Source organism: Bombus vosnesenskii, unplaced genomic scaffold (genome assembly GCF_011952255.1).
Source record: "Bombus vosnesenskii isolate JDL3184/JDL3185 unplaced genomic scaffold, Bvos_JDL3184-5_v1.1 scf7180000013267, whole genome shotgun sequence".
In the NCBI taxonomy this organism is placed as follows: Eukaryota; Metazoa; Arthropoda; class Insecta; order Hymenoptera; family Apidae; genus Bombus; species Bombus vosnesenskii.
Window position 1 is genome coordinate 987056 of NW_022882927.1, and position 24155 is coordinate 1011210.

At 36.9% G+C, this 24155-nt stretch overlaps 1 protein-coding gene across 5 annotated transcripts in view; it reads left to right on the forward strand.

Annotated features, from left to right (window-relative positions):
* Positions 1–24155, forward strand: part of LOC117230720 (microtubule-associated protein tau) — a 31933-nt gene that overhangs the window by 3667 nt on the left and 4111 nt on the right. Inside the window, exons 1-9 of one of the 5 annotated variants that reach the window (XM_033488435.1) lie at positions 8800–8960; positions 16218–16367; positions 18229–20686; positions 20928–20974; positions 21062–21167; positions 21380–21588; positions 21762–21947; positions 22989–23033; positions 23627–23788. In XM_033488435.1, coding sequence (XP_033344326.1) covers positions 16305–16367; positions 18229–20686; positions 20928–20974; positions 21062–21167; positions 21380–21588; positions 21762–21947; positions 22989–23033; positions 23627–23788 — 3276 coding nt within the window. In that variant the 5' untranslated portion in view covers positions 8800–8960; positions 16218–16304. Of the gene's footprint in view, positions 1–8649; positions 8961–16217; positions 16368–18228; positions 20687–20927; positions 20975–21061; positions 21241–21379; positions 21589–21761; positions 21948–22988; positions 23034–23626; positions 23789–24155 lie in introns of those variants that run through there. The other 4 variants (XM_033488432.1, XM_033488434.1, XM_033488433.1 and 1 more) reach the window with 4 other exon arrangements.

A 24155-nucleotide genomic window follows, 5' to 3' on the forward strand; every position in this document is an offset into this window, starting at 1 on the left:
CCCGTCTCGTTCAAGACGCACCTACACAGCATCCGTGATTATCTACCCACTTCCAAAGCTTTGGAGGGGCTTCCTTCCTATGGAGGGTCGTATAAGCTAAAGGCATGTCGAGGCGAACTCTAATGAGCCACGCTCCGATGATTCGAGTGCAATATTAAATTTGTCCCTTTGTTACCTTTTCCTTGGATGATAACAAGCGTTAAAGCGTACCGGAAATTCGCTATAATTCCCAATAATTCGTTTCGCTATTTATCGAAGAGTCGCGTGGTATACGAAACACGGTGAAGTTTCATTGGCATCGTCGCTACGCGATTATCGCGATTACGTTGCAAAGGTTTGAATTAAATTAAAAAATGTATATAGAAGTTTAGACAATTTTGCGAAATTTAAATTCCACATTAGAATCATATCTATTCTTAGAAACAGTGGTTACGCCAACTCACCATTATGTAATAATTTGCGATACCTATGTGTCTCTCGCAGCACGCTGCACTATGGCCTTGATCACATCTTTTCTCGATTCATTAAATTCTTAGGTAATTTATCCGTAAAATCGACCAATGATCGATATTTCTTTAAAATTCGAACTCAGCTATGTATTTAAGCCACGAAAGAAATTTTTTAACAAATTTTCGACACTGTTCAAAATATTTTTCTTCTGGAACCATACGTATATCCTTATCGACTTCTGGCGAAAACCCGTATCGGATTAGCAAGTATCAGGTTTGCAACACGCCAATTAACATCGTTATATGGTAACATGAATAGACAGCAGCATTTCGTTTGACTTGGTGGGGTTCGTTTGTAACATTAGCATTCTGCGCTTTTTCTGCAATCTCTCACCAAATTGGTAATGCAACCTAAAAAGTAAAATTTCCTTAGAATTTGGCAAATAAGGGAAAGCGATAGAGATATGTATATTTCCTACTCTAACTCGTTACTTGCCAATTCACCGATATTATTGACAAATTATTGTGCAAGACCGAGTTCGATGACACCCGCCACAATGAATCGAGCGTAACACGTATCGCGTTTTTGGTCACAGGACGTTGCGTTCGCGCGAACATCTCGTAACACTTATCTCCGCGTCGATCTCGTGTCTAAAAGTGCAACGCACTTAATCTACATAAGCCAGACGATGCAAGTGGACACGGATTTCCTTAAACGAAAGTGTGGACGGCGTGTTTGGTATCAATTCATCGTGTCGAAGCCGCATTCGGACAGGCGCCCCTTCACCGATTTGTTCCGCTTTCCGTTAAAGGCTACACTGCGAGCTGTAAACATGTCCTCGAAACGATTAAACCCGTAACCAATGGGGGCCGCGAATTCAAAGATACATACGTATCCACACCCGTGCACCTGACATGTCGTTTTTACTTGTCCTGTGCAACAACCGCATACCAATAACGCCTCGATTCTGACATACCGGTGATTACGTCAGCTTTATAATCGTATCACGCAACGCAATCGGTTTTGTCGCGCAATATTGATAAACCAGTTAAGAATAAATACTCGTTTGATGTGCACCGAGTGGACCGTGATGGAAGAAATAGGTTTGTTTATCTTTCGATCGCCAAGGAGAACAGGCGCCACGATTGTTTTAAAGTCGCCTTTCGATTCAGTGATATTATAGCTTAATTATCAGCCCATAACATAACACGAGTGAGTTTTCCTCAGTTGTATTGAAATTAAGTTTGTATATTATATTCAGCGTTTACTGTCTCCTTTGTAGATAAATTTATTTTAAGTATATTTTATTCTCTATGTACATAATTCTTATAAGTGTTACATAAAGATAAGTGTTATCAGTAAATACGACAGTATACAGTAAATCAGTAAGTACTTGTGTTGACAAGTAATAAAGAAATGAATTCTAGATTTAACTCACATTCGGCTAAAATTTTAAAGCTGTTATACAGTATGTTTACCTTTTTTCGTTTCTTTTTTTTTTTTTTTTTTTTGGTAACACAATTCACTGGATAAATGTTTTGTGATTAGCATTTTATCGAAAGCGTCGGATTAATAAAGAAGATATTTCTTTGTAAGCGGTAAACAATTCATTTTATTGGAAGTAAATTGCCAATTATTCTTCGTCTGTCCCACATCACGAGTAATTTATGAATTTAAGTCCTTTGCTCGCATATGGTCATTAACGTATAATTCTCATCGTTGAAGTTCTAAAATGACATGTGAGGTGGACTAACTTTGCATATGATAATCGATGATGTCACATCTCGAGAATGACCAGGATTATTCACGAATGAATCTATGATTGTCCGAGTTCCTTAACACGAAGCAGACGTATGCATAATTTTATATAACATACTTAAAAAGTGGATGACCTTTAACGTCATAATTATCGAAAATTCTCGAGAAACATATTCGCGAGCACGGAAAAATTTATATGTATTTTATTGTTATAACGGATTGTTGTGCAGAATATAATCCCAATTAGATAATAATAAAACGAACGGTACGGTTTTCTAAATATAAATGTAAAAATAGCAGATCTACCTTGCTTCTAGACGTCCCATTTATCTAGATGCTATTTTTTTTCTCGAATTCTTTGGTAGCTTTAAAAAAATCATAGTTTACGGGAATCTATTCCTACTACTACCATTCTTATATTTTTATTTTATTTTCGGCTATCTGTTCGGACCGACGTAGTTTAGGTTTCCCTGCATTCTTGGAAAAGCAATAAAATAATGTCTTTTACTATCAAGAATTAAACATTTATAATTTTTTTACAATTTGTACTAAAACAATAGAACGTTTCAGCGTTAGTGCATAAAAGAAGCATTAATGAAAGTGGGTTATTGATATTTCTTTCAACCGAGAACAAACTTATATCACATTCGAGCGAATGTACCCTTCCCGTGTCTCGCGTAAAGCAGGAAGGGGCTGCGCGTACTCGTACAAAGGCAAAGTAAAGGGCGAGGGGTTGTGGCGAAAGAGGGGGAGAAGCAGAAGAGAGGGTTTGTACGAGCGCCAGACAGGAGAATCGATAATAAAACGACGCGACGTCGCACAGCATCCAAGCCCCACTAGGATGGAAGCATTTTCTTTAAACGTTTAGGATTTCTCCACTTTCATAAAGAATAATCGTACTTGGATACAGATTGTCCGTGTATCGTTGTTCTGTAAAAATCTCTGCAAACATTGTTATTTATCTTATAAACTGTATATGTGTACGGAAATATTTACAAAGAAAATACTTTTATAAATTAAATTGTAACAAGACGAATATCACAAATTTGTTTAGCTACTGTCGCTTATTCGTTTCTCAAATCAGTCTGTTTTCCATCATGCTCCCAGCCACAATTCGGTTGAACATTCACAAGTCAGTTAACTTACGTTTATTTGATCGCATCGATACAGATCTGAATGCAATTAGTTTTAATAATCAATATCATTATTATTATTAATTTTAATAATGATACGTATAGTATAAAAATAAATGAATAACTAATACATTAGTTCAAAAAGGTATTAATAGACTCGCTTTGTTTTAGTATTTCTGTTTACCGAAGTGATACATTAGTAAGAATATTCAAGTCGCGAAATATAGGTATGGTTCTACTAGTTGGAAGCGAAAGGTGAAAAAGCAAAAAGAATTAATAAGTGTCAGCTAACGAGTGGTGACGCAGCTGGTGACGCGAACAATAGGAGAAAAAGCACAAATTTGCATATGTCCCTAAAGCCTAAAAGGATCGTAAACCAACAATAGAAGAAAAAAAAACAGACGGTGGAAAAAATTGTAGACAGGAAACTACGGATTCTGATTAGAAATAAGCAAGTCGTACTTTGTTATAAATGTTTATTCGATCCTTAAATGAGGAGAAATGCGAACATTTGGAAAATCGTTATAAATAATTCCATTCGCGGTGTCGAAAGCGATTTAATTACTTGCAACATCGTTTACGCGACACCGTTAATATCTTAATAAGATAACCGATCCTCTTTAAGTTACTTCATACGATTGATGGGCACACCCTTGTCAATTATCATTATAGTTCTCGATGTCGAGGCGTAACTGATTGTTGGAGTAAGATCGCCAATATGCTATATCGTCTTACCGGTAATTGTACGACGTACGGCTAATGGACCAAATCGTTGTCTCAGACGTAGAATTATCTGTCGTTTAATGACCAAAAACTGGTTGCATCATTGGCATCCAGTAAAAAGATCATAGGTAAAAAAGATCTTTCGCTGATTGAACAAACGAAATTCTCAAACGACTCGATGAAGTTCTTTCGAATAGTTTCAATCTTTTGCTGTTTCAGTTTTCAATTTTGACTGCAACTGAAGCTTCTTCGAATAGGAAAGTAAAGTTTATTTCGTTTATTTTACTTCGGTTCGTCGCGTTTTAATTTTTTTTCTTTTTTTTTTTTTTTTGTATACGTTCCAATTATGTGACATTATTGGCTAATGTTCTTACATTTGCGCGTTAGTAACAAGTTGAGCATTTTAAATACACGATGCTCGACAAACTCTATTGGACCGTGGCGTTTAAGTGGAAGATACAATTCAAAAGGCATTAGATCGGTGGAATTTAGGCTACCTACGTAATTAGCAAAGATAACTTTTAAGTGTCGTGAATCGACCAACGCTGGGTATCTAAATGTAGATAACTCTCATGATGAAGAGGGGATAAAAGACGGAAAGAGAAAAAGAGAGAATGCGTAGCGTCGTGTGCATCCGCGTGTTGCGTAGGCGTGTTTGTACGTAAGATCGTCAAATCTAACCACTTTAAACAAGTATCAGTCTACAATACACGCTCTAAGAATAGCATTAGTGTCACCTTTACTTTTTTCTCTGACTAATCCTCATAGATATCGTGTCTTTAATGTAACTGACGTGGTATACAAACTGTCTCATGCAACTACACGAAACTCGAAACGAATTTTTAAACTCGATGTACCACTTATCTATATATAAATCGGGCAATTCCTGATTTTTATCCAATACCGTACACGTGCAAATACTTTTGTAACGAGGAAAGCAAAGTTCACTTCCACTCGTTATACTAGATTAAGATAAGCACGGCAAAAATGCGAAGAGAGAAATCTGTTGAACGCAAGCCTTGTTATTCTTACGACGCGTCAAACTTTTCAAAGAGTCATGCATTGACGAACATATTCAGTACGGTGTCAATAGAATTAGTGACGTATGGAATAGAGTATTTTTTTACGTGATATAAAAAAAGAAGATCCAAATAAGTAATTAGAAAGGACGATATTTCAGTCGACTTTAATCGATGATTAGGATTCTGACGTATTACTTTGCATGCTATCAGCGTCTTCCGATGTTCATTTCCGTTCGACATCTTCCGTTCATCTTGGTACCCAGAGCCTAATGGCACATTGTCTCCTTTGATGAACCAATGGGTTGTATTTTGGGAAGGCGTTCATCCGGGACGAGTTGTAAAGCCGTAAGGTTACATAAATGTCACGACTCGTGCGCGTTTCTTCGTGTACTCGCATATTTGTCCGCGGTTTCGATGCGTTAACTGACGAAGATCGACACCCATGTACAAATTGATGCGACACGCTTACAAAAATATCTCGTACTAATATTCAAAGGTAGTTTCCGTTTACGATTTCTTTAAAATTTTTAATAAATTATAACTATTATTTAGATCTCATTCAACATACCTGAAGATCTTTAATATTTCAACTTAAGCAGCAAGATACTATTTTTGCAAGGTGTCTTACCTTACCAGGTAATGAATATCAATAAGGAATACACGAGAGCCAGAGGATGAGCTAAACTATCGATTCTTAACGATAAGAGAGAACTCTGGTACGTGGCTCGATTCCAAGGGGGCCTTTGCAAGGCTTCCGTCGTTGTGGATTAGTAATCTTCGATTAGACGCACGACTACGAGGGGCAATACACCTTATGAATAAAATTTCTTTCCAGTCCTTATTCATCCGTAAATCAAAGCCAGTAATCCTTTATTGTTTTCTTACTTGACGATGTAATTTATATTAATTAAAAGCTTGTAGTGTATTAATTGGACGAATTTCCCATGAAAAAGGTTACGTATACATGAAATACATTCAGAATGAAATCTATTGTCGCGATTACGTTCACAGCTTCAAATTATATTGTACAAAAAAATCTACGCTAAACGTAGATTAAAATATGTATTAAACGAAAGACTGAATTTTGAATCGAAATATGATAAATCTACGCTGCTTTTAAAATGCCCGTGTAAAGATATAAGTTGGACATTCTTAAAAAATACATATAGTGTTAGAAAATTAAATCTACGATCGGTATTATCCCCGTCGGTACGTGATTTTGAATAATTAAGAAAGTTATCAAAACTTTCGGACACGAACATTCTTACCGGAAGATGGTTGTAACGACTAGTATCGATTTTGTGATGAACGAGTCCATTCGTGGGTTTGTCCGTACAAATAGCGACTGATGATATAATTTCATGTATTCGTAATAAAAATAAACGAATAAAATATGAAATAAATAGAAAGTAGGTCTACAATAGATCGTGTGCAATGAAATATTTATCATCGCTATGAACCTCTTATAGAAAATTAGTTATATATTAAGCGAAAATTAATTATGAACTAAGTCATTTATAAAAATTTTATTAGAAGTATATATAAAATGGATCATACATACAAAATATAATTTACAAATAATCTGAAATTCTATCAATTATATATATTTTGTTCATAAACAAATGCTATAAGGTTTTGCGAGGTCGAAAAGTAAACCAGCAAACCACCGAAGGTAAAAGTTGTACGTGTCGAACGCAGTTAGAAGACACTAAAACTATTTAATGCCTCGAGCAATTTGTGACAAAAATGGTATTCAACAGAAATCTTAACCTGTCGCGAGACTAACACATGCGTACATATGTAATACATGTATCGTAATAGTCGCACGAATAAACTGTTTTTGTCCGTGCAACGCGAAATATACGGCTTTTATTTTTCTTTGAAAATTATTTTACCTAAAATATTGATTTTATCATATCAATATAAATATATCGGTATAAATGTTTACCTGGCATGTATTACGTAATTATAGCTCTAAAATAATTAATAAAATTCTCATGATATTTCTTGGAAAATGTATAAGCTGAAAGATGAAGTGACATATATTTTAATACATTAGGAAAACAAATTCGATGATAGCAAAACTCATATAATTTAAAAAAAATCAACTTACATCGATACTCAATTAACAGTTCTTTGTTTTATTTCAGGTAAGAGACGAGGTAAAAGTTTATGCCAGAGCAAAAAGTGAAGCGAAATCTCCAGCAACTAGAAACGTTTAGTAACCATGAACCCAAGAGAGTCCCTTCAAAAAGACAATATCGTCACGTATGTAACGTCTTAAAATTATATATCATTGACTCTGTTTTTATGACGTTTCTGCAATGAAACACGGCGCCTTCATGACGCCACTACGTATATTAGTTTGCTTGCTATTTGTCGATAATATCATCGCTTGGAGCGTAACACCGAGGGATTTGAAATGAATGAAACAACCGTTTCATTGAAGAAGAAGTTTGGCTGAATCTGTACACCACTAACGATAATATGTAATTGATGATGAGGCGCGAAATAACTCGAGAGCATCAACGAGTGACTTAGTCAAACCAGCAATTAATCAATAAAGATATTGAAACTCTGAACGTTGGAAACTGTTCCCGTGACATAAATGATATTTATCAACGACCAGATAACATTTTACTAAGTTACCAGAACTGAATTATGGATACATAGATAAGTTTTATTACCGACTTTGCGGTATAAAAAATTCCTCCTCGCATTTTATATTTTTTATGATATTTTATAATTACGAATAAAACGAACGTTATATCTTTATAGAAGAAATTTTTCGAAATACACGAGATTCATAGCATCAATCGTTTTACACTTTCTATCCCAATCAATCTTTGAAATATTTATCCTTGTATGTGTAAAGCATTCCCGCGGATGTCGGAAGAGATTGACAAATTTTTGCATGTTACCGGGAATTACTTGGAAATTTGAAATATATCGCACTAACTGGGATGTCGACCGCACCAACGTAATAACAGTGGAATTAAAGTGGCTGGGTAGTAAAGGGTGCGCCACGCTTTATTCGCGCAACCAGCGTTCGATCCTTTCCTGCTTGCAAGATAAATGTATATTTGCTCTTAACGAACGGGAAAAGTCACGGTAATCAGAATGAAAGCGACAGACGTGTTTAACCATCTTTCATTTTCTTTTTGAGACCATGCTGTTAAGATATTGTTATAAGACAAAGAGAAGACGCGTAGAAGGATTAAAGCTTTTGTCAGTTAGTCGTGATAAGCTTCAGATTTTGTCGAAGATGCTAAAACTCTATAAACTTATCGGTTTTTAGCTGATCAGCCACACAATCGCAACGACATTCTCGATTGCATAATTATCGCAAGAGTTCGTTCTTTTTATCGCACGTCCTCGTCTGGCTACGAATTAATCGTCGATAACAGTTGCATCTTTTATGCAATTGTTCATCGATATTCGTGAAACGAAATTCCTCCGCGAGACGTCGAAAGCGTCGGCATTTCCCAGGCAACAACTCGTTCCATTGGACGCGCTGACAAAAAGCATAGTGGAAGGGAAAGTTTGGTAGCCATTGCGTGCGGAAAAAAGGAGGACTGGTGCTACATAATTTATCGATAGATTGTTTCGTAAAAGCTCAACGAAGTCGTATGTGTATGGGTGGGTTATCGAGTGAGTTGGTTAGGTGGTCTCGTCGGGTGGTTGGGCGTGAGGCGCAGGAGCAGAGCACGCCAGGACAAACGGACGGACGTGGAACGACGAACGAACGTACCTTACCGAGGAAGGACTTCCAGGTCTTTAAACGAGCTAGTTTCTCGTGAGACACTGATCGACGAACAACCTGGAGATCGCGTTCGCAATTGCTATCGTGGGTCAGCATAGATTTTCAAATCAGGTAAGAGAAATTGTTATCCAAACGCGAGTAGCACCTTCGTTCAGTTCGCGAGTCTTGGATTCCAAGGATCGTGGACCCCCTTTTACGTCGTTACCAGAAAGATCGAAGGTGCTAGAAAGAACAGTGTCTTTTTTTCTTTTCCTGATATCTTGTAGGAACAGTTCGGAATTATTTAAACACGGATATCAGAATTAAGCACGAATGACATTCCGTGTGACGTGATTTCAATTTTACTCGGTGTCGTTTCACGCAAGGGTCTAGGATCTGTGACCTGTATTCGCAGTAGATTAATTGGCGAAGGATTTTCGACTGATTTTTTCGTCATCCTTTATCTCTGTTCGTCTTTGACGAGTCAAAGTTTCAGGAAAAATTCGCTTTTAAGAAATGTGCAACTTTTCGTCGTGCGAGTCCTGTAAATAAGATCTGACGTTTCAAATTTTTCTTAGTCCGATGAAATAAAACGTGATAACGTCTTGCTTCTCACATAACGAAGCTTCGAGCGGCTCAACATTTTCAAAGAATATCGTATGACGTGGAATATTAAATTATCGAACGTATATTTTAACTGCTCTTTTTTCTATAAAATATTGCCGAATAATTTTGTAGAAGTAGACACTTAGAGATATTGTAGATAGTAATCATTGACTACATTTCAGCTAATGCTTATGCAATTCATAGCGCGAGTAACTCGATAATTTGTTTTTAAATGGTTTCAGTACACCGATTCAAATTATTAGTGCAATCACCCGCAATAGTAATTGGAAGCAAACATCCATAGACGTATATAATACTTGCACAATACCTAGTTACACACTTAGAAGTGCACTCTTCGTCCACGTTCGTTATGACAATTATCTAATCCGAAGACTTTCAACGTGACATTCTATTTTATTACGTACGTTAAACTCGTTTGTTTCCTTTCATCTCGACATTATTGCTGAAGTACATAAAATTCTTAATATCCTTAGCATCATAATTTTTATTTGATTCATTGTTTAGCAGTAGCGAAAGGACAATAGAAAAATGAATAGCAATATAGCGTATTGAATGTTATGTTAAATGTAATAACGAGATACTTGATGACTACACGGGAAAAACACGATGAGTCATATTTTCCATTTTTCGCAGCAGAGAAATTTTAAAGTTTGATAATCTTAATCGATATCACATCGATGGTTTTGTGATCAGGTATACATTTTTTTTCAAATCGATCAAATTAATCGCCTTTACATTAGCTTTCTCACCCTCTTTTGAACAAACAAATTAATCATCTTTGCATTAGTTATTCTCTTAATCTTATATAAAATTACATAGATAGATGCAAACTTTATGTATGTATCGAAATGCTTCTTTTTAGCTACCAAGAAACATGGAAATTAGAAAATCGATAAAAATGGACTTGACATATTCTTCCCTTGTGATAGAATTTTAACACTTCGCTATATTAAAAGGATGAAAGAATTTCTGTATAAAATTTGCGCGTTCTTCAAAGTACGAACAAAATGCGTATTTCTGATGTCGCATGATTCTGATGTCGTGGAAATCGTTTGGAGAATTGTATCTGTACGTGATCCGAGAATTCGAAGTGTCGGTCATCAATTGGTGATTATATCGACTATACCAGGCATTCTGTTGGCATTTAAATCTCTTTTATTCTCAATTCTCTACAGTGACTTTCGAAAATCGAGGATATTTTACGTTAGCGTCGCGAATACGACGTCCCAAATCGTTAAGTGCTGGAACCTTTGTGAAATTCCCCTTTGTTCGATAGGCGTAAGTTAACACTATCGTTTAATTCGAATTGATTCGGAATAAAAGTTCGAAATTTTAGACATACGTCTACAATATCAATCAATAAGTTCAGATACAAAATTGTTGGAGAAAAACATATTTCTTCGTTTTCTAGCGATAGCAACGTCTGCACTTATGTTTAACGATAATCTGTATTATGTTATTCGATATCAAATTGTGATCTACAATTTCATTGCCATAATATTTTTTTAAGTCCTGAAGATGTTTCTAATTTCGATTTGTAAATCGATTCGAACACAGATCTGTTTTTAGCGTTGTTGCTATGTACATGGATTCTTCTTCTCTATTCCCTCGTTCTTTTCTAATTTTATCCAAACGTATAAATACATTTTTTTGCATTGTAAACCATTGTAGAATCAGTCGATCAAAGTATGTATAGGAATATTGCAAAAATAATATGTATACAGGGTGGTCGGTAACTGATGGTACAAGCGGAGAGGGGGTGATTCTACGCGAAAAAAGAAGTCGAAAATATGAAATAAAAATTTTTCGTTTGAGGCTTTGTTTTCGAGAAAATCGACTTTGAATTTTCGCTCGGTACGCGTGCGGTACGTTATAACGGATCTCACTGTAGATCGTTATCTCGATCATAAAAAAATAAAAAAATAAAAAAAATAAAAAATAAAAAAAAAATTTGTATTCTATATTTTCTACTTCTTTTTTCGCGTAGAATCACCCCCTCTCCGCTTGTACCACCAGTTACCAACCACCCTGTATATAATTCTCCATAGTCACGTTCTTCGTGTTATCCGGAAACGATCTGATTCAAAGTACGAAGTAATATATCTTCCCCGCATTTTTTCTTTAATTAAAATGCAAACCGTCGTTGCCAGTGCGATTTTTACAAACGTTTCAGTTCTATCAACAGGAAATCTTATTGGCGTAGAACTGGCGGTGCTGCGCTTGTAAATAGGTTAGCATCCAGGAAGCGTTGATGCGTTCTCGATAACTACGCCCACGTGACAATTGCACATCGACGCTGCAGGTGACTCAAAGATGCTGCTATAAGATAAAACGACGTCACTTATACGTTGTACATGCGCTGCCTCGCTGTTGTTATCAGTCGTTACCCCCAATCTGTCTTTTCATTTTGTCCGTAACAAAACTCGTAAATATCCGAAACGCACGCAAGAAATGTGTAGCAGAAAATAGAGGTTTAAAGTTATCATCGATAGTGGCCTTTGACGTTGTTGTGGCAGGATCCACAGGAGACGTAGAATTCGAGTCCTGATCGATGTTGATAGCTGCTACATAAAGTATCACGATTATTAATAAGGAAAAGCATATAGAACACTTTGTCTACACCTTATAGATAGAATTTCCAGGGCGTAAAACCACGAAATACACGATAGGCGTGAAGTATTGTATTACGAGCCATTTTCTCTCAGACTACCAAGAACAGTAGTAAATTTATATTTCGAGCTTCACTAGGGTTATTTATGTGCTATAATGTATTGTACCCTGTACGTAGTGTATTTTCGTAAAAAAAAAAAAAAGAAATGAAGTTTGCTGTTATTTTGAAAACAGCTTAATACGTTAGTTTTAGGAAATTTTATTCGAAAGAAGTGATTACGTTCGTGGAATGTATTTTTATAATTCACGTGTGAAGAAAACGGAAACGAGAGACCAAAAATTAAAAGAATTGACATTATGGTAGTACAGTGTGTTTCAGAGCTGCGAATAAAGCAAACGATGTTAAAAGATGACGAAACACGTATCTTTTTCATCCATAAACAATTGTGACACGTTTTATTCGATATATTTTAATAATAAATTTTACTGAAAAACTAAACTACTTTTCAAACGAATAGGATTATAATGCCTAAGTAGTTAATTGGAAACAGTTTGAATATAATTACAAGTTTCATAAACCGTTTATGTTTATTATGTCATGCATTTCTTGATAGCTCAATTTACATAGCCCCCACTGAAGGATCTAGTTTCGTCATACTCACACATGTCAACGGTAATAGGGTTTAAGTATCTTCTTTGTTGCTATACGCTGTAACACGACTAAAAGTTTTAACGTGTTATATTCATTCGTTGACCTGGATGCAGTTCGTTAGAATGATGTTTGCGTTAGACTCCGTATCGATCCTTGCAATTGAAAACAATAAAAATTAGCATGCATGCGTGTTAACTGTCATAAGCGTTAAATAAATTAGTCCGTCACATGCGTGACGTTTCCTCGCCAAATGATTCACGCAGTTTTTAATTTCTAAGAAATAGAATTTCCATATCCTTGAATTTATTCTCAGACCATTACAAATGTTTAGATGTGATACAACTATTGAGTCTGAAAACCATTGCAAAAAAGAATTTCAGAAACGAAAATTTGGATTTCCCTGTGACCAACAAATTGTCCTAATAGGTTTAGTTATCTAGGCCTGTGACAAATTCTTATTCCTCGAGCATCGCATCAGATATAGTTACCACCTACGCCTTGATCAAAGCCTGAGAAACGCGTAGCTACCTTCCAGTATTCCAGAGATCCAAAGTTACCAAACTAAATAGAAACGTTCCGGAAAATTTTACGCTAGAAAATCTTACGAAAGACATATTACGAGCAATTATTCCTAACGATATGGACAAAAATAGTATAAAAATTTGAAAAAATTCGAAGAAATTGGAATCTTTGGAGATATCGGAAAAAAATGAAGATATTTGTATTTTAAAAAACGTTATTAAATAAAAATATTTTTAAAAAGATACACGTTCATAATTATTAAAACACCTCTCTTACGGAATATGATAATCGAGCCAGATTACCAAAAATGCGAATCTGTTAATTTAATGTTGAATTTAACAAAAACGTGCCGTAATTTTATTTATATATCGAGATACATTAGTGGCAGTCGTTAACAGGAATCAGGGTAACCCGACGGACAGTAGTTCAGGGTTAAGTCCTGATGTCGATCGGAAAATGGCGTGGCGAGACATTCTCCGTGCTATATTCACGTAAGATGACTCGAATCCGGTAATAGCCCGCGTGACATTCGTCACAGAAGTGTCGCAAGCTTTTTTTATGACGCGTGCACTCATTAGCAAGTTAACTTAACCGTATTACACGATGTGCATCCGTGTGCATATAAACGGTAGACTCGAACACGCTCGCCGGGTCGGATCAATAACTTCAGGAATGGGCACTTGCCGAGTAGTACAGACACGCTGTATATGACCTGTTTCTCGGTCTCCCTAGAAAATCAGAACGAAAGACTTTGATATACCAGCAATTATCTTCCAAAATGATTCCCCGGTCATCTTGTGGAAACGAGGTTCAACGGTCGAATTAATTTGACGTCTAGCGGCGTCTGATCAAATTGAAAGGTTCCTGATTCCATTTAAATAGTATGCAACGTGTAACTATTAAGTAACGCTGCTCGAATAAATTCTATTCGAAACAAATTTACCGAAAGGGGAGCGCAGCAACTGAACAAAAGAGTAAATGAGCAAACAAGCTACAAGGCTGTTCTCGGTCAAAAAGCTTATCCCATAAATCACAAGAAGGGGTTAAACGAGTCGATTTCGAAAGGTGTAGTTATTCCTGACCATCAGATAGTAGCTGAATCACGTGTTCACTGAAATCGAGTTCGCACGAAATTCTGGCCCGTATAGATTCGGAAAATTCTTAGGAAGGTCGTGTACACTAGAAGGGTGTAAGAGAATCGTGGGCGATATTTTCGTGAGTACATTGAAGGGGTAAAAAAGAAGAAAGTAGTAGATGCCTCGACTGATAAATACGTCTGAAGGTTACTAGAAGGTTACAGATCGTATTAATTATATATGAACGACTATAATACATTGACCTGGTATTTTAATCAAACGCAGACGTTATACCAAAGCCAGAAAAAACGTCTGGCTTGAGTTGGCGAAGAAATTCGGTTGTAATTGGTGACGAAGAAATTCAGTTGTAATCGATGACGAAGACTTGGTAAAAATATAGCTCATTTACATTAAATCGCGAGGTAAAAATTTGCGTGATAGAAAACAAATTAATTTCAAAATTTGATCATATCATAAGTACACGATCGTTGCTCTTTATGTGTTTCGATATGATAGATTTGCATGTGCGATAAAGTTAGTAAAGACTTGGACGTTTTGATATACGAGGCATACCTATGTTCTCAAAGAAAATACTCTAACGTCGTAATCAGTCAAATCGTGAATGCGTTGTGGGAATACCTCAATTATATTGGTCTTTCGCACGAAGCTGCCATGGTTTCGTGATACCTACAGCAATGTATTTACCAAGGTTAACCATTGCCACTATTATACGTAGAAATGCGATCCTCCTGTGTTCTACAGTTAGAATGGTTGCGTGCGTTCCATCCTCTAGGCTCTACACCCCTGAAACTTTCTCCATCTTCTTTTTCCTCCCTTTCTTGTTCTTTCCTAATGAACCTTCACGCCTGCCAGCAGTTAATTACTTTTTGGCGTTAAAAACGTTTTCTTTTTCGTAATTAGTAGTAAATACTAGTTTTCTATGTATGTGTTTATGGAGTTTGTACGTAGGTATGACGCGAGGTAAAAATCCGGAAATAATTCCATTCCATGAAAGTACCATTCAACTGTATCGCATTAGTTTTCATTAGTAGAAGATACAAGCAAAGGATCAGAAAATCGAGACCATTTCTAACCTAGCACACATACACGTACGAATCCACAATAATTATAGAGGCACTAATAAAATGCGCTGAAAGCAAATTGACACTGACTACAATGCTATATTCACGTTACTTGTCGTTGGCAAATAGCAGTACTTTTAGGCACGGTCATAGAGTGTTGTAAATTCTAAGTGAACGGTATAACTGTTGCACGCATCATATGTAGCTATCAAAACAGGTAGAAATAACAATATCGAGCAAATTGCATCCCTGATTGTCGTTGAATTATCCACAGGAACTAGTAGTTTGAACTTTGAACAATTTTATCTTTCAATCTGTTGTCATACGCGTAAGAATCGTACAAATGTATATACTCTTCTGTATCTGTCTGGCACATCTCTCGTGAATATGTCGAATATATAGACATCTTCCAAAATGTTAACACACTGAACGTTGATACACTGCTACATCAAAGCTATATGTTACGCGTTAACATTTTCGAACGAAAGTGATCGAAGTGTACAGTTGTGTTTTCATGTTTGAACGTCAAACGAGAATGTGGAAAAAGCGAATATTACTCTTGCAGGATTTTGAAAAGATGCCGAACGTAATTATTAAAACCATCAAAGTAGTTCGCTAGTAATGGTTTCATTAAACAAGCTTCGTCGAGCATCGTATGTATTTAATTGCGATGATTCACGCATCACGACAACCGTCTTTCTCATTCAGTACGATTCATTAGACACAACGTAGACTTGGTTGGGAATATCAGCACTTACGTAGAGTTGTATTATCTCTTTGATGTAATCTTTGATGAAGACTACCCGTTGATACGTAACAGGTTTATGGAGAAATATCTTGTCAGGGGTGACAAGATCGTCCAATCGACGCGAGTTTAAACGTTAATCGCGTATGAACGAACTGAAAAATGGATTCGCAACAAACTGCAGGAACCGCGTCCGAATCTCCTTCGGATCGCGAACTAAATGCGGTAAGCTACAATTTTACAAAAACGTTCAAGCACTTTTCACGTACTTTCGTTAATGTACTATGTTTCGTGAGACTACTAATCACGCAAAAATTTTAAACGTTCCTCCAGCAATTAGAAACACTGACTATACAAGATTAGAAGAACTTCTTGTTTCAATATTTTTAAAAAGTTCTATTTCTTTCAATAGCTTCGAATTATCAATGAGAGTTTTAAGTTGCATATCGATTATTTAATTGTATCTATCAACGTGATATCTGATTGAAAACTACATTTTACCCGTTTTAGAGCATCAACTGTTATTTCAAAGTAGCGCATAGGTAAGAAACAAAGTTATATAACGTGTCGGCTCATTTTAGTCGAAAGAGAAACATTAATGACTTGCAATCGTAATTAAATATCTACAGCGAATAACTGATATTTGTGACATCGAAAGACTGTCAAGTAATAGCTGTGTTTGTTTAATAATCCGGTAGAAATATTTGATAACGTCATAAGAAATGAAAAGCGAATCATAGATAGGAGAAGCACCATATACCGATGCTCGTGACATTACACTGCCAATTTTCAAACTAGTAAAGATACATTTTATCGGCGATGATATTCCATCATTGAATAAAAGTGTTGTCTACTTTGCATCGCGTCGAAAGTTTCGTGTTTACGACACGTTCGTACAAACAGTTTCAACGAGCTTCCCGAACATTTTTTAATGTTGATGAATTCCATGAAGAAACGAGGGTAAACAGCCTGGCGTTCCAAAGGGAAGCTACTGCTGTAGGTCACGCCAATCTAAAATGCCTCGGTGAATTGCAATAGATGTCGATGGTATACTATAATCATTCGTGGCTTAATCCCATAACGAGTAGAGAAAGTCGAACGGTGGCAGGTACGGTAAATACGAATCTTCAAAACGTCTCCGTTTTATATTACAGGCTGATCGATGGGCTCAGGGCCAGTATCGATTATCAAGATTTTCCATGCATGTTTCTACTATTCGTCGGTATCGTTTTTGAACAGCTCGAATCGATCGTTATCGAAGTCTGGTACAAACATTCGTAGTAAGAATTACTGAGAATAAAAGGAACGTCGCTATTAGTTAAGACGTTGCAAATTACTAAAAGAACAATCACTCGTTAGATATTATCACGGAATTAGGAAATATTAACCCTTTGACTATGGGAGACTTTGAGACGTACCAGCCGTACCATACGATAGGAATTCAGTGGCAATTTACATCGAGAACGGCGAAATTTTTCGATAGGCGTGTATTTCTGAGAATGTGTGTTGAAATAATTAAGACACTGAATTCCAGTACATTAAACCAATATCATTGATTCATTCATATTCTCATTTATTCAAGATCACTTGTTTCCATAGAATCCGAACATGAATCATTCGTCGTTTCATGTTTACATGTAGTTTTTCTCACCTTTTTATTATCTCAATTTTTCATCTTAAGGATATACGAAACAAAGACTGTGAAATAAACATATTTAGATAATATCTAACTAACGGAATATGTAATTAGCGGTAGTTGAATTAGCATTCGCTTACATCTGGTTCAAATGAGATTTGCTGGAATCACGGTCGACTAAATTTTCGCAACGCCTATAGGTGCCTACAGTATCACAAGCGCAGATGTACTAAGCGCTTTTAAGCGCTAAGAATAGTCAAAGGGTTAATTACATACATCTAAAATATTTCAATGTCAAAGCAAAGAACACGACTGTTATTAATTACGTCGTTCTGTTTGTACAACAATTTTACGAATCTCTGTCGAGTACCGTTAAAACGTCACTTGGAAATTTGTTCTTGCGATCTGCGGCGACCGCGAATTGTCGCGAGTAAAATTATTATTTCGTAGGTGAAATCAAACCCGCCATTGCCATCTGTCTATCGGGCGAGACCGCAAGGTCCACCTGGATTACCAAGGCAGCCTGTAAATAATGGTGCCGTAGGACAACCACGACCGAGTGGACAGCTACAGCAAATTCGTTTTGATAATCGGTCTCCAGTCGGACAAACGAATCCGGCTCAGTTCGTCCAAGTCAGACCGTACGGATCTCCGAGATCACCGGGAGGTTCGTTTCCTCAGAAGCCACCGCAACAAGGTCAACATCCACCTATCGTCCTAAATCCGCGTTTTCCACCGTCGTCCGTGCAACGTTCGCAACTGGGACCCAGACCGCCGCATCCTGGAAATTATCAAGCGCAAAGGTTCCAAGGCAACGTACAACGACCTCAACATCCAAGAGCAGAGCATCTGAACGGACCTCATCTATCAAGGCCGCAGCATCCGAACGGACCTCAGCAATCGAGGCCAGAGCATCCGAACGGACCATATCAACAAAGGCCAGAACACCCAAACGCACCTCAACAAGGACGGAATCCTGACATTCTCGCACGATCGCAAGAAATCGCACAAAAACCATTGCAACGAAATGAATCATTGCTGAACATATCTCGACAGAATTTAGTTATCAAAAGAGAAGATAAGAAGCCATCACTTCCGCGAATAATAGTCGACAAAATGGCAGATGTCGATAACTCGAAGAAATTGCAGCAGTTTGAAAAGCCTGTTCCGAAGGAGAAAACCGAATTTCGTGAAAATGCGGAAAACGATGACGACGATGATGTTGTAGTGGACGGAAAATCGCCACGTGCTAACGGAAACGTTACCGGTCAAGAAGTTTTAATTGAGTCTAACGTACCAAAGAGTGACGTTCAGTCGGTGAAAAGGCCAGAAATCGCTACGATAAATGGAAAAGTGGACAATAAATTCAACGCGACTGCGGAGGGAGTTGGTCAGCAAATTAAAGAAGTTGCTGTGAACCTTGACAAAATACCTGTTAAAGATTCCAACACGATGGAAAGCGATAACAGGTTGTCCACGAAACCAGGCGAAGAAGCGCAGACAAAATCGTTAGACAAACAGGAAGTAGATAAGGTTGGTAATCAACTAGACGAACCGGAGAAGAAATTAGTCGAAGATCAAACGCAGAAAGAGAACACGAATAAGGGGAATGTGACCAAACCAGGGATAGAAAGTAAAATTGAGAAATCGGATAATATCGATGTATCTCTTGCACCTGAACAATCTCCCAAGCAGTCGGAAGAAGCTAAATCAGGACAAAACGAGCAAGATTTAAACCTGTCGTCGACAACTTCAGAAAAGTTACGTGCGACAGCACCAACGAAATCGGATGAGGATAACAATCAACAAATGCAAATCCTGTCTAAGTCGACAGATAAATCTCCGGCAAAAACCAGCCATGATCAGAATCAACAAAATCTGAAACCATCCGCATCACCGAGTAAATCCCGGTCAAGTACACCCTTAGAAGCGAGCGAAAGTCAAAAGGAACTGGAACATGACGAAACGTCCAAATCTCTGGAACAATTGCATGAGGATATACCAACGGATACAAAACAGAAACAAAGCGATCAAGAACTCAAAAATCCACCGCCCATGTCGCAAGTCAATTCACGTGCGACTATCCCGGCAGAAATAAATCAAAATGAAAAGGAAATGGAGCAAACTGGGGAGCAACACGACACTGTGTCTGCATCGGAAACTAAATCAGACGTAGATCTGCTAAAGGAAACGGGAGAAGTTAAAAGCAAACAAGAATCACATTTAAGAGCACCGACGAAAGCAGATCAGATCAAGGACGAGCCAGAACCCACTGAAGTGTCGAAACCTGAAAAATCAGCCGAGGAAGAAAAATTAGCGGATCTTAGTCATTCTCCGAAGGAGAAAGAATTAAGAGATCCATCTTCAAAGTCCCCGGCTAAATCGACGAATGTAACCGAAGAATCAAGTACGGAAGACGTTTTAAAAGATTCCAAGCCCGATAATCTTCGAGATTCTTCGGAAACGAACGCGAAAAGAGTTGCCGTGAGTCCTGCTGCTTCCGAAAAAGAAGCAAGCGAGACACAAGAATTTTCAGTACCATCGGAGGATGGAGAAAAGATTGCAGAACCGGCACTGTCTCTCTTAAAGTCTCCCGAAGAAGGAGTGAAAGGTTTCGACAATGGAGAACAACGATCACTGTCGATAAAATCATCGCCATCCCAAAGTCCTCACTCGCCTGTGTCTCCAAAATCGCCGAAATCACCGAGATCTCCAAAGTGCCCGAAATCGCTGAAATCACCTATTGAGAACGAGGAATTAGAAGAGAAGGAAAAAACGGAGCAGAAAAAGGCTGATGACGAAACGACACCGGACTCGAAAAGTTTGCCGAAATCAGTTAAATCGCCTAAAGTTCAACGCGCACCGACACCAGCCAAACGAAAAGAAAAGAAGTCTTCAACGACACCAGGTTTTTATTTACGTTTAAGAAAATTTCGGGAGAAAATAGCGAGAATAAAGGTATTAAAAAATTCGACTTGAAAACGCGGAGCTTCGTTCTTTGCCATGTTTATCGTAGATAAACGCTGAAATCGAGACATTCTACTGAGATTTTGCTTCACAAATATCACGATACTGTTATGTGTTTTTTTCTTTTTTGTTTTTCTTAATGTAACGACAAAAAGAAACTGTGTTTATATTTATTTTTACAGAGGTTGAAAACGGCAGCGTAACCAACGAGTCGGCTCAATCCAGCACGGTAAATAATTTTCATTCAACACATATGCTTTTGTACGTTTCACAAATTATCGAATCGATAGTAAAATAACGTAATAATGTTGCGCAGGAACCAACCACAAACGGAGTTGGGGATTCACCGACGAAAAAGTCACCCTCTAAATCGAAAGATGCTGACAAAGGGCCGACAGCTGGGTCACCTGTAAAATCGCCAAGTAAGTCCGTCAAATCGTTACCACGAACTCCAGAAACTCCTTCGTCGACAGCCGGTCAAGAGAAGAAAAGTAAGTATTATCGAAATTTTTGCCTAAATTTTATAACAAGCTCGATAAGCTTTGCGTCGAGTATTTTTGTTTTAATTTTTATCTAACGAATTGGCCCATTTTTCCAAAGAACGCGTGTTAATGATATGCGTTGAATCCTATAGAACTGCCTATGAACAAAATTCAAGTGGGATCGGCGCCCTCTCCGAACTTAAAAACGGTACGATCGAAGATCGGCTCGTTGGAAAATGCAAGTTACAAACCAGGTGGCGGAAAGGTGAAGATAGAGAATAGGAAGCTGGACTTTAGCAAGGCGCAGCCGAAAATTGCCGCGAAGAACGAGAAATACACACCCAGTGGTGGCGATAAAAAGGTTAATCGCTTTACATTTTTTTTGCAAATCTTTCTAGCGTCGTAATTACGAATAATTATCTATAAAAAAATCTGCACATGGCATGGTTTATAATCCCTTAGTCTAAAATATATTCCTCCCTTTTTTCTGTATTTTCATTGAAAAATTATTATCGTTTAACTATTCTTTGATAGATCGCTCAGATGAAACTTCAATGGAATGCGAAACCGAAAGTCGGTTCATTGGAAAATGCAACGTACAAACCTGGTGGTGGTGACAAGAAAATAGAAACAGTGAAGCTCGACTTCAAAGATAAAGCAAAACCAAAAGTTGGCTCCAAGGACAATGCCAAACACATTCCTGGCGGTGGTAGCGTTAAAGTAAGAATTTCAGTTTGAAATATATTTCCTTAGGAATGACGACTACTCTTAGAAGCACAGATACTCGTAAATTCTTCAGCGAATCTTTTATTTTCGTTCGAAACTTATTTTAGCGAGTTTGTAATTCGATTAACATGTCTGTATGTGTCCATAGTCATTCGTTTAATACCTAAAATTTTCCTACTCCAGTTGTTCCATGAATTTATGTTGTACTATATAATCATAATTTATCAAGAAACATACGTTTGTGTTTTCTCTCATATTCGTAACTAATTAATGGAAGCTATTATAGAAACGGATGTATTTGAAAATTTATATGTACATTTTCAAATTTTCAAGCCAATGGTTATCATGTACTTCGCTTGACATTACCCGTTTGTAGCGTTTGGTGTTATCGTAGTGACGAATCATTTTTCTAACTAAATGTTTGCATTTTACTTCGACATTTGTCTATTCGTAATAAAACAGTATCATAGCTATTCGTTTGGATCATGTCGCGAGAGCGGCAGATTGATTTCGACTGGAAAATTATTTATCTCGATTCTGATTGAGTCGTTGCATGTAGAGAATGTTAATGTAGACTTGCATTTACATTGTACATTTTACATTACTTAAAAAAATTAGTGTTTTCAAAAGTTACAGAAAGCGAGAATTCTAGCATCAAGAAAAATTATTTCTTGTTATAAGTTCTTTCCTTCTTGAGGACAGGCTCAGAGATACCTTTTGTTTCGTAAATTACTCTTCGTCGTACAAAATTACGCGTTCGACTGGTCGAGATAATTATCGAACGTAGGTACTTTACGCGCTATGCCTTTGTTAATTTGTTCGTTTATCTTGATGCAAAGAAATCTTGAATATCACAATAAAGTATCTTTTTCAAATGCGGATCCTTTGGGACTGTCTGATTAGCAAAAAAAGAAAAAAAAAAGAAGAAAAAGAAAAACACTTCAACCTCTGCTCTAGCGTACGACTTTCCTTTTGTTGTCGCATGTATTGTCACCCATCGTTATTAACAAGTCATTATTGTTTGTTGGTATTCAGTCATCGGCAACACCACCTAAGACGCCTCAGGATTCGAATAACGACGTAAGTATATCAAATAATTTCACGACATGATATGTTAGTTATCCTCTCCAGAGGTAGCTACTCATCGCATCGATATCAAAACGAAACCCACATCCATAATCTGGACTGTAAATCGCAAAATTGTAAAAGGGAGTAACTAATTTGATTCGACTGACAACTAATGATTCGCCGTTTTTAACTAATATTTGTCGCTTTTGTGTATCGTCGAAATATACGAAGCAAGTCTGTCAAATTTAAACTTTCTTTTTTTAGCAGTAAGTAAATTCAATCTAAAGGGATTAAAGCATGTTTCTGCATGTTTTGAGATTAGTATAAATGTTCGTTGCAGAAATCAAATCGTTAGTTTAGAGAGCACGATACGGAGAGGCTTCAACGAGTATGGAACATAAATTCAAGATAAATTTACAAGTTCGATTTTTCTTTAAATCTTCTAAACACGGATATGTTTACACGTTTTTTATATATCTAATTAATTAGGTTATCGACGAATAATTAAAATTCTAATTTCAAAATCTACATTGTCATTTATTCATCGTTTCCTACGATAAATAAGCATTAAAGAATAACCAAGGTTCTTCTAATGTTACTTTCAGATCCAAACTCAAAAAATTGACATCAAAGCTGAGAGTAAAGTTGGTTCCTTGGATAACGTGAAGCATAAGCCAGGTGGAGGTGACAAGAAAATTTTCAACGATAGGGATTATCTTCGACAATCGGGAACTAATCCTGAAAGCCTCTGTGGCAGTGGATCCCAGGTACGTTTTATCTTACAAAATCTCGAGAATAATTATCCTGTTTCAAGCGAAATGTGGCAGTTATGATTTTTATATTCAAAGATTGAAATCATCAAACAGATTAGTTCGATAAATTTTGGGAGGAACTTTCTCGGTTTTATAACATTTCGGAATCTTACATCTTTTTTCTCGAGATTCTTTGTCGTGTCACGTTCGTTTGCACCATTTGTCACGAAAAAAGCTTGACAACACGCGTTGCATGCTTATCAGCAATTTTTTATCCAACATTTATGATTTTACACTTTATGACAAAGGATTATTACCAAAATAACATTCGCTAGTTTCTTTCTTTCAAGTTCTATTTTACATTTCTAACATTTTTACGATG